The sequence below is a fragment of the Manacus candei genome, unplaced genomic scaffold, assembly GCF_025592945.1.
Source record: "Manacus candei isolate 608988 ecotype Guabito, Panama unplaced genomic scaffold, ASM2559294v1 h1tg000025l, whole genome shotgun sequence".
NCBI classification, from domain to species: Eukaryota; Metazoa; Chordata; class Aves; order Passeriformes; family Pipridae; genus Manacus; species Manacus candei.
This window is the reverse complement of record NW_026138073.1, coordinates 688,306-700,024: the sequence shown is the minus strand read 5'-3', so window position 1 is coordinate 700,024 and position 11,719 is coordinate 688,306. Positions and strand designations below refer to the sequence as shown.

The following is an 11,719-nucleotide window of genomic DNA, read 5'->3' as shown; positions in this document are numbered from 1 at the left end:
TTTACATCCATATTTAACGTGTCATGGCTTTTCTCTCTCCTACTACACCAAGTAACTGTCTCGCTATCTTAACGCCCCAGTTCCTGTAGCAGCTCTTCAGTTCACTGTCAGTGGCCTTACCTGCAGCCACACCAGTGCAGGGAACAGTGCTGGGGCAGGACTCGTGTCCTGCTCATCCCCACGCACCAGCAGCTGCTTTGCCAACACTTGGAGAAAGCTCTTTACAGTATTATTGCTGCTCTAACACCAAAGGTTTCCCAGTTTGCCCAGTTGTGCATGGCAAGGGGTTTTTCTGAGGAGCAGTAGAGAATTTTTATGAGAAAAACTATCACATGTCAGCAGTGAATGAATCTGTGAGTTGCTGTCAGTTTTCAGTGATTTTTAACTACTTGCAAGTCATTTCCTTTCAGCCATGAAGGACTTTGCTGAAATAAACACACTTCCTTCAGCTGCTCTTATCAATGGCACTAAATACAGCAGCCAAGCAGTTTTTCCAAGTAGCAACACTAAAAAAAAACTCAGCAAAAAAAATCCCAAATCCATGAGAAATCAGGTGAGACATAACAGCACAGTCACCCTCCTGTCCCCATCCCTTGGCACTTGAGGTGTCTGACAGCTGCCAGTGCTGCTGGGACCACATTGGGGGGAGTATTTCAGTGTGTCTCTGCCTATGCTGTCTGGGACCATGGCTGACATTCAGGCTCCAAAATCTTCAGGGAGTTTAATAAAAAGGTTAAACTTTGAGAAATATTTCAGAGTGTTTTCTTTCCTTTTTATAAAGGTGCCTTTTGAACTGCTTTGGAGGGCAGCTCCTCTCAAGGTTTCCTTTGTCTGAGCTGCATTCCAGCAGGCAAAACACCCCCATGAAAATCCAAGCATTTTCTCATAGCACAGCAAGGCTGTCATCCAGTAAACCCCAGACTGGGAAGGGTAAGGGCTGTTTGCAAACTCAACAGCAAACACACCACCATGGGAGTGTTTGAGGGCTCTCTGAACCCAAACCAACCTCTTCACCACGAGGTGCTTTAGGAACCACAGGAACTCCCCATTCTGCCCAGGCTGCCAAGACAGGAATCCTTGGAAGTGGATTCCAGGAGGGACTACAGAGGGACTGAGCCCTGCTGGAGAAACCACAGTGTGATTGAATGAGCAAAGGAAAACATCATTCCCAAAGCTCATGGCTTTGTACACATTCTGAGCACAGCTCCAAGGACAACACTCTTCCTTGGGTTCTTCAAGAGCCACAGGGGACATATCCTGAGGTCACCACAACAGTCAGACCGTGACGCTGCTGTCCAGGAGCTGTTTCTTGTCTTGCTCGGAATCCCCACCAGCCCTTGGGCACCAGGATGCCAGGACAGAACCCCCTGCCAGCCCCTCAGGCACCCAGGACAACAGGACAGAACCCCCCACCAGTCCCTGGGCACCAGGATGCAAGAACAGAACCCCCAGGACTCGGTTCATGAGGGTTCACTCCCCCTTGGGCACTTGCCCAATACTGATTTTTTCTGAGTACTTTCCAGCCCGTACTTACTAAATTAGACTATTTCTCCTTCTTGGGTAGGGAAACATATTTTTCTCTCACCTCAGGAGTTACTGCCAGTAACTGCAAATTAACTCTGGGAGACAGGAAGGATCTGCCGCTGATCCGACACGTTTCCAGCCCGTTCCCTGGACTGAAGGCAGAAGCCCCTGGGAGTTAAGATTGCAGGACCCCAATTTTCCCTACAGATCGAGGTAAGGACCTTGAGCAGCACCTGGTGTGCCATTTCCAGGTTGAGCTTAGGCAAGGTGGGCACGTGCTCCCTTAGGCTCTGTCAGCAGCAAAACCACACTGCTGACAGCCCAGCTCAGGGTTTATCTGCCAGCAGCACTAACAGAGCCTTCCCAGGCTATTCTCTGTGTGTGACAGGGGACATCGTGACCATATTAAAGAAAACTCTGCTGCTAACTCAAACAGAAGTAAACCACACCAGTAAACCCTTCCGGGGCTACCCAGCAGCTGATGCAAACCCCATCCACATCGATTCCATGGCCATTCCACACATAAACATCTTTATTCCTCCCTGGCCAACTGCACCCAATTTCAATGCCTTGTGTGAGCTACTGTGATGAAAAGGCAGCCCTAGAACAGACACCAAAAATTTTCTTTCAAAAGGTTTTCTTTAGTAAAAATGAAACAAACGCAATCAGCTTCCTGCTTTGCCTCTGCCCCTCCTCACCTTGTGCAGTTATGATGGTTTATATTTGCTGTGATTCAGCCCGTTCCAAACACAAACGTTCCTGGGAACAACAGCTTGAGGAGGAATACTTATAAAAGTCAAACACCCAGGCCCAGCTACAGTCTGAAGTCAACTGGCACACAACTCTCAATTTTACCCAGATTTTGTGCCTTCTTTGCCAAGCTCCCCTGATGGGCTCTGACCAAAGCTTCGGGGCTCAGCAGAAGCACCTGTGAGTATTTTTCATGGGATGTATTTTGCTTACAAGCCATATTTTTAAAAACGTCCCCTGGTGTTCAGATTTACTTTCATCTTCTTGCATTGCTTTATTTCATTACAAAATTCTACTACCTTCCAAGGAAGACCAGACTTTTCAATGTTACTATTTATTTTAAAGCTAGAATACTTTGTGTCCAATGACCTTCCAACTTCCTTCCAGTTTCACTACTTCAAACCAAAATAACGAAACATAATACCGAGCAATTTGACACAGACATATATAAAAAAGCCTATTTCTGTAGAGCAGAATCCCCCAGCATCCCTCTGCCTCCCCCCACCTCCCCAGCTGCACCAGGGAACTGGGGCACCAGCACCAGCCCAACCCCAAGCAAAACACTGTCCTGCAGCTGCTTCCAGGAGTTTCCACGGGGTATGAGCAGGAACAGCAGCAACACACAGTCCTGCACTGGTGAGGGGACACGAGGGACAGGAGCCAGCTCACGCTCCCACAGGGCTCTGGCACCCCGGGCCCAGTCTCAAAGGTAAATGGCCACAGTGCTGTGGACAAACCCACCAGCCTTGTCATTAAGGCAGTTGGAATGGCAGTGATGCATAAATTCAGCGCTTTACTCAGTATTCAGACACACTGAGGATGGGAAAAAGCCAAGCAGTGTTTCCCAGCGTTGAGGATTCCCCATCCCTGCAGCACTAGCTCCTCTTCCGCTTGCTCCTGGGAAGAACTCCATCGTTCTCCGGCATCCGCGGCCGCTGCGACTTCCTCCTGATCACTGTCAGAGCCAGGGAGCTGCTGCTGCTGCTGGAAAAAAAGGAAAATAAGGAAAAAAGGGAGTTGCAAGTGCCCTAAACACAGCATGCATGACCCTGCTGAAGCGCTGGGAGCAGCACAGGGGCACCACATATGCACGTGTTCCTGGCCATGGGCAGGGAAAGGACCTCAGAGCTCAGCTCATCCCACCCCCCTGCCATGGGCAGGGACGCCTTCCACCAGACCAGGCTGTTCCAAGCTCTGTCCAACCTGGCCTTGGACAATTCCAGGGATGGGGAAATATTGCTCTGCCTTCTCAGCTGAAGAAAATAACAACACCCACAAACCCAGTGTCGTGGTGCCTCTCCTCCTGTCCCCAGGAACCAGTTTGGAATACAAGGAGGAGCAACAACCTCCCAGATTCCTTGTCCGTAACTGAGAAGAGCCCCTGGTGCTGAGAAAAAACCATGATGATGTTCTATCAGAAAATGCCAACTTGAGTCACTGTCCTCCTTGGGGGCACAGTCACCCAGGCACAGGACAAGGGCTTGGTCAGGGTTACCCCTGAACGAAAGCGCACAGGACTCCCAGCTTTGCAGACACCCTCCTCATTTATGGACAAAGAATTTTCCACTGGAAACTCAACAAGTGTTTTCTTTTTAGTCACAGAGTTAATTTTAAAGAAAAAATTGTTAAATTAGCCATATTTAAATGAAGCAGCTGATTTCCATCATTCAGCCTTGGAGCTTAAAATTCCACTTATTGTTGACATGAAAGATGCCGCTCATCTGTCAACAGTTTTTGCTAATTAAACATTTCTTATAAATACACTCTGTTTTATACCATCTGCTAGGCTGAATCCATCCTGCAGGGACTATTAATTCAACTTAAACTGGGAATTCACAAATGAAAATAACAATGGAAAACTCTCAGATGCCCAAGTCCACATCTGCTGACTGTCATGAGACAGGTAACGATATAATAAAGAGATTAGTAGGAACAACTCGTGTTTCAGAGCTGTACCACGATGGAAATGGAGTTCTCACATCCCTGAGACCACTAACCACACCCAGGGAGATCTGTGTGAATCCCAGCTCTGCCAGATCCAGCTGGTACCTCGGCAGTGTGACTGAACACGCGTACCCTGAGTGCCAAAGGGAGGGACTACGTGGATCCATGGCCCTGTCCAGCTCTCCCCACTCACACTGTCACAAAAATTTCTCCCCAAACCATCACTAACAGACTGCCACTGTCACCTGCAGACCCCAGAGTGGGTTAAGCAAGCACTTGTTGCCTGAGGCAATTTGGAATGTAGATCTCCTGGAGCCCTGAACCTGCCAAGTTTCAGGCACTTGTCCCATGCCATGTGCAGCAACACGCTGGCATCAACAGAACTATTCACATCCACAGCTGCTGCCAGGAGCAGGTCACTATCAACACTTAGCTGCACAAAGACACTGCTCAGGAGCAGGAACTTAATTTATATGTGAGGGATTAAAACCTCACTGTTTCTCAACCTGAATTTACACCTACTTGTCCACCAATAAAGATTAAGTTGCCAACAGCACAGAGTAATAAATAACTGTAGTTCATGGGGGGAACAGGAGATGATTTGAGAATTCAACTTGGGGAATGGGGGCCACAGACCAGAGAAAAAAGACTGACTGTGGCTGAAGGACTCAGCTTATGGAGCAAATGCCTTCTCCTGAGAGCAGTGAGGTGTCCTGCCACAGTGAGCCTGGTTAACACACAGCACTGTGCTGCTGGGGAGCTGCTGCTTACTGAGCCTCCAGAAAGGAAGAGTTAGAGGTGATTTTAATGGAGTCAGGCATGTTCTTCACTCAAAGAGAAAGGAAGTCAACTATTTTAATAACAAACTACAGAGCATTTAACTCCAAACTGTCTCTCAGCGGAACACTTTAAAAGCACAGGGAAAAAGGTCTCTGCAGGACATGGCTAAACACACACTGAACTGGGACAAACATTTCTCATCTTGGATTGAATTCCACAGCCATTAATAGGGAGTTTTAAGAGCCATCCCAGTCTATGACCACATACATGTAACAGAAGGGGATTTTTGGTTTAAAGAAGTAAGATGTTAATGTCTTAGCAACAAGAACTCTTCCCACTTCAAAACAGATGCTCGATTCCAGCATGTTCAACTTGTCAGCCTTATATACAGCTCTGCCAACAGTGGAACTTCAAATACAACAGAAGATCAGATTGAATTTTCCATAAAAATCAGTCTCCTCATTTTTTTCTCAATTAAAATATATATTTATACTCGTGTACCTTAGTAATAATCTTCAATTGGGCATCTGTGGATTCTTAGAGCATCCAGGTATTATTTCTCAAGGATTCAAACTCACTGACAAAATCCTGCTTCCCACAACTGTGAGGATTCTCCAAGTACCTGACTTTCCAGAGGCATTTGCTTTTCCAGAATTCCACCAACTGCAAACTACTGATCTAAACCCGTCGCAAGGACTTCAGTGTGTGGATATTCCACTCACCTGTCAGAGGACACTGAACACGTCTCAGACTCTTCCACATCTGCCAAAATGTCCGAATTGGTGCTGAAGGGGAAAATAAAACAGATGTAAATTATTTTAGCAACACAGCAGGGCTCGACTGGCAGTGGTAGCAGAACCTGTGGATGAGACCGACCCCTCTCATAGCACTGGCAATGAGAAATAACTTCAACCTACAGGACAGGTCAAGAACTTCTGTCTCTGCATTGCTTAATTTTTAGTTATTCCCAGGTCTCAATGTCATTATTTAACACACAAGACAATTCTCTCTGTTCGTGTCTCCTTAGTGGTATCTAAACAGCTTTGCATTCCCAGGCACCAGGCAATTTCACTGGAGAGGATCTGCAAGATGCTTTGGTGGGTAAAGTGTAGGTAAAGTGCATTTCTTTCCTAGAAGCTTTTCTTCAATAAATCAATAAATGATATACAACTTCTAGAAGATGGTAGGATTTTTTCACCCTTTGCCATTTTGTCTGCTCTCTGAAGTGAGAGTCATCAGCTGTTACTGTGGCAATAACTAATACAGAACCACCAACAGGAATTCAGGTGGACAAACAGAGCCATGTTAGAGGACCCTCTAACTCGTGCACATACAGTCATACAGATATAATAGAAAAAGACACCAAAAATGGATGGGGAAAGTTTTGAAGCTCAGCATTGTTTTTACTCTCAGAATTAAAAGTCCATCAAAAGCTCATTTTTGGTGCACAAACTGGATTCCCAGGGAATGAGTTATTATCATATTTCCAAACTACTCTGATGTTCCGATTACATTTAAAAAAAGAAGTGGGGCTATTTGTGTGCTTTTAGTCCCCTAAAATAGAAAAAGAACAGGTTTGAGGCCTGAACATGATGTACTCCCCTGCCTTGAAAACCGCAGCATTATCATCATTTATCACCCACCGCGTTTGCCACCGCAAAACAATAAAAATGAGAAAACTTGGCTAACACTCAAACCAATACTGCTTGTTCAGAATTTTCATGTGGAATCCTTGGTCTTTGCCTACCAAATTTTTTTAAAACTGAGCACAAAATGTCCTGGAGCGAGTTCCCCCTTGGCCTACACGTGGAGCTGTGAACGGGCCACCAGAGGGTCCCCAGAGAACCCAATTAACTGCTCTGTCCTAACTGCAACGAGACACTGAGGGGCTGCAGTAACTGTACAAACCAGGGTTCTGAACTTCCCAGCTGTAGCTAAAAGCTCTTTGTTTCAGGATTCCTTCCAACATCCCACTGCTCCCCAGCAGCCCCCCACTGAAGCAGTTCTCTGCATCGCGGCTCTCCCAGACACCAGTTTTGGTTACAAAGCCCAAGGAAGGCAGGATTTGGAGCTGAGGTAATTATACACCTTTCTGCCACGTGCCAGGAGACAAAAGTGTCTGAAAATTTTAAAAAAAACCCACTTAAATATGCCACAGTTGAAAAGCAATTATCAAAAAACACTACCAACTAAGCAAAAACAGTTTTGACCACCAAGTGAATTCATATTTTAAATTAATTCTTTTCATCCCCTGAAGAAAACGCCTCCCCCCTCTTTGCATTTAATGATTAGCCCTGAAGTGGAAGAATATGAATTAAAAACCAAACAGTTGCCTTGTTGTGGAGGTTGTTTCTATACATTTTAGCCCAGAGGGGTCACAGAGATCACAGAATTTAGAACAGTTTTGTTAATTTCTTCGGTATTTTCTGCCTTTTCAGTACCCCACAGGTACCTACCTACACTGAGGTCAGGCACAGCAAAACATCATCAGACTTTATTCAGACTCCAAATCCAAGACAAATTCCCACAAGGTTTTCTGTCCTTTTCGTTACTAAAGGTCATTACTCTCCCAAGATTTTACAGATCATTTCCAGAGGAGTCAATTTTTACAGCAAAACCATTAAATTTCTGCACCTGAACTGCTCGAGATGCAGCCAGCATCCGGTGCCAGGGTGAGGAGAGGTTTCAGTTTCTGCTCTTATTCAAGGCCCCATGTTGGGAAAAGTACAGCTTCAGTGAGTCAGGCCATTCCCCAGTTCCTGCAGGACTGGTTTCCCTGAGCCCTTATGGACAATCAGCCAAGAGTCAGCTCTTCCTTTCTTGACCATCAGTGGGGTTTGATTTCCACCCCTCCTTTTTTTTTTTTTTTTTTTAAGATAAACACACAACTCTCAGACAGAGAGAAAAAAGTTGACATAAGTGTGAGTGACATGTCTTGTTCTAGAACCGAGAGGAGCAAGCAGCCCTTTGACCCTGTTTGTGCTGGGCAGACACAGCTCTCGTGTGAGCAGCCAGTGCCCTTCCCATCCATCCTGCCCTGCCTCGGGGACGTGCCTCTGCACGAGCCCTGGGCATTTCCCCTCAATGCTGGCACGAGAAATGAGCTCCAGCCTGTCTCATTTTGCCAATGTCACTTGGAGGTGAGTGCCCAGTTGAGGAGAGGTAAAATAGTTTTCTCCATCTTGCAATCCTGCTTCCACTGTGTCCTGCCTGTGATGAACTGGATGAGCTCACTGCTAGAACAGCCCAAGCACTGGGTGATATCCAAGATTACCTGTGCATCACAGTGCCTTCCCTGGCTTCCCAGGACCTCCTCTTCAAACCACGCGCCCGTGGCTTCATCGTCCTGCCTTTGGAGGAGGGCTCTCGTCTGAACCAAACCTTACACAGGTTCCACTCACGCTCTCACTGTTCTCCTTTACCCTTTCCAGGCTTCCTGGGCTTTCCATGGTATCCTCTGCAGCCCAAAACCATGCCTCTGAGGCTCTGCCTTTGGAAAAGGGAAAGCTCTGCTGGCTCTATCTGAACTCCTTCCCTCAGGAGCGTGGCAGCAGCTGGGCCATGGAGGCTGAGGCACCAGGAGCGCTGCAGACCAGCACTCCTGTTTTCAGGACTCAGATGTCCAGACCCCACAGCTCTCGATCACAGACCCATGTCTTCCTGGACACAGGCTGGATGTAATTGCTTCCCCCAGGCCCAGCTGAGGCCACTGATTGTCATGATGTCCCTGGGACTCTCTCCACCAAACCTCACAGCTCCTGCAATTTGTTACAGCTCACAGTTTTGGGGAAAAAAAGTATGAATCAACACCATAGCAGAGAAGTATCATCATCCTTCCACAATGAACCCATGTTTGAGGCCAAAATCCACAGATCAAACACTCCTGTCTAACACTGTGATATACATCATCTCTGAGCCAAAGTAGTGCAAGATTTATTAAGTCAAAAATGTACTGAAGAACTGAAAAAGGCAGTTATTGCCCTAATCAACACATTTTCATACACTTCTCTCATCTGACAGCAATGGCCAGGGAGCAGGACGGTGGTGCCTTTGAACTCAGACTGCAGCAACTGCCAGGGAGGAGCTCACACAGCCCTTCCAACCACTCCACCCTGCCAGCTTTGCCAAAGCAACGTCTGCTGGGTGGGTCTGGGAGGAGTGCTGCCATCCAGTGAACTCCTGGGTAACTGAAACACAGCTCCTATCTCTGCCTCTTCTGCTGCTGCTGAACTAAAGCCCATATTCTGCAAAGCACATAAATCCAAGGATAAGGGACCCATTAAATCCAGACCCTGGATCCTGATCAATGGCTCCTGAGCTTACAGCCAAAACCCCACACATCCTGCAAACAAGGCCCCTCCCCTGGGCATGAACCTCCCCTGGCACACACTGCAGTGGCTCTGGGCATCCCAACAGCAGAGGCATTTACACAAGCTGTGCAGGTAGCACTTTCCCACCACGATTCCAGAACTAAATCATCATGTTTCAGTACTTCAGATAAGGTCAGTGTTCTATTTTATCTGCTGTTCAAGTCTCTCACTCTAGTCATCAAGAACCAGCATTTGTCTCTAACATAAAGTTTTAAGAGAAATAATTTGCTTAAAAAACTGTGTATTATCCCCATTACATAAAATAGTTGTAATGGAATATTTCCTCTACATAGCTCATTAACCGGCTTATCATTGTCCCTCCTCATCTCTCTCATTTCTTCTCTAATTTCCCTATTGTTTAAGTAGTTATGCAAAATTTGGCTTCAGTCCCAGGAAGTCAAAGAACGCCACAGGACTATTTGTATGGAGCACTGCAGCCCTGTGGAAGCTTTATGTGTAACTGTGACTTCAGAGCTTTGAAAAATTACCCTTTCAAAGCCCCGGCTGTGTTTTGGTGTTTATCTATTACGCACAGTTTGCTCTCTTGGTGGGATCATCAATCTCTGCAGAGCCCAGGCATGTTTGGGCTGATGCTGCAACCTCCATTGCTGCAACCTCCATTCCTGCCCTGGATCTTTTCTCCAGCAGGTGTAAAACTCTTCTCCATTAAAGCATCAACTTTTGAATAGTATCAGTTAATCAGTGATTAGTGTACAATGGATGAATTTCTTATCTTGACCAACTGATATGAGACTGACAAAGGACAGGCCTTATGAAGGAGGAAACAGAAGAATTACTGATTTTCTTGAAGCATCTTTTTGCAGAACAGACATTTCATCTCTCCAAGTTGCAGATTGTTCTGTTATATTCAACGTGCTGCTCGATATCCTTGTCCCATCATAGCACCAGACCTCCATTTATAAGTGCTCTCCTCACAGGAACACAGCATGCAGATCTGGATTTTTGAATATATTTCAAGTTTTGACATTTCAATGTGAAAAACATTTACCCTTGGCAAAGGATATCCTCTTAATACTCAGAAATAAAACACAAGCCTCACAAAACCATTACTTAGTACAATAGCACAATGCTACTCAAAGCATCAACATATAAATCATTGTTTGATTTGTGCTGTATTTCTTTCACTACAATTAAAAAGATATCAGCCCCACAATAACCAGAGTGACCAAATACATCTTTTTTCATGCAGTTTATATGACTACACCTACTTGTTAGGGGCCCTGCCAATGTTGATACAATTATTTTGGATACACCAGACCTCTGAGCAGTGTGCTGGGAGGATGAGCCTCATTCCTGGATGGAACTGTGTGGTCCAAAGCTGGTCCACGGGCACAGCAGGACCCAAGAGATCTCCAAGGGCCAAACCAAGCCCTGGGCAGTGCACTGAGCCATCAGCCCTTTTGCTCCTTCAGAGCAGCTACCAAGGAACACAGTCAAGACAAAAAGCACATTTAACTCCTTTCCATAAGTGTTCAGAGAAGGGGTGGTCCCTGTAATCTTTGTTTCTCAGAAGACACAGGTAAACACTCCAAAGCGCTCTTCAGGAAGGTGCAGTGCGGCAGGAGGAACGTGGTGGTCAGGGGAGAGGGGCCTTCCCTCCTCACCAGGCAGCATCTGTCACTTCACTGAGCTTTCACTGCTTCACTGTTGGAGTTTTCATCTCTCTTTGAGCAGTCCAAGGCCAGGGGCTGCATGGAAAGCAGCAGAAGCTGCAGTGTGTGATGTCCCAAGGCTCAGGGGGCCTCTCCAGCTGCCTCTGCCCTGTGCAGGGTCAGACCAGAGGGTCACCCAAGCTCTGCAGGTCAGTGTGCCCCACTGAGGGCTGAGGAATCTGCTCTGACCCCACACACCTGCACGGGAGACACTCCAAAATGGGGTATGACAATGTGTGAGGGCTGCAGGAGCCCAGAACACTGGGCCCTGTGGTAAAGGTAAAGAAACGACCAAGAGAACAGTTCCCTGACCACAGGGAAGGAAAAACTGTCATCATCTGCATCCTGAGAAACTGAGATAAAACTAATCCCACACTAACCTTAACGGCTTGTTACATATGGAACAGCAAATAAACTGATATGCTGTGTTTATCAATTTTACAGTACCAGTTCAGGCAGAAAGACACAGACAGCACAGAGGGGAAAGGCCACGGGAAGGGAAGGGCTTTATTGGTCTATAACGCAGGGCTGAGGCCAAACAGAAATGCAGTGATGCTCTGCAAGGGCAGCAACGACCTTTCCTGCCTCCACACAGTGCTCTGCCAGCCAGCATATTGTTGTTTACTGACAAATATTTACTGTATGCTCCCATTTATTCAAGCAAATGGAAACAGGCAG

At 46.5% G+C, this 11,719-nt stretch overlaps 1 protein-coding gene across 2 annotated transcripts in view; it reads right to left on the bottom strand.

Moving 5' to 3' along the window:
• Positions 1–2,183: 2,183 nt before the first annotated feature.
• The window catches only part of RAD18 (RAD18 E3 ubiquitin protein ligase), a 31,809-nt gene continuing 22,273 nt past the window's right edge, over positions 2,184–11,719 (bottom strand). Inside the window, exons 12-13 of one of the 2 annotated variants that reach the window (XM_051788692.1) lie at positions 5,721–5,783; positions 2,184–3,258 (exon numbers count right to left, since the gene is read on the bottom strand). In XM_051788692.1, the coding sequence (XP_051644652.1) occupies positions 3,150–3,258; positions 5,721–5,783 (172 nt within the window). In that variant the 3' untranslated portion in view covers positions 2,184–3,149. The remainder of the gene's footprint in view (positions 3,259–5,720; positions 5,784–11,719) is intronic. The other variant, XM_051788693.1, reaches the window with a different exon arrangement.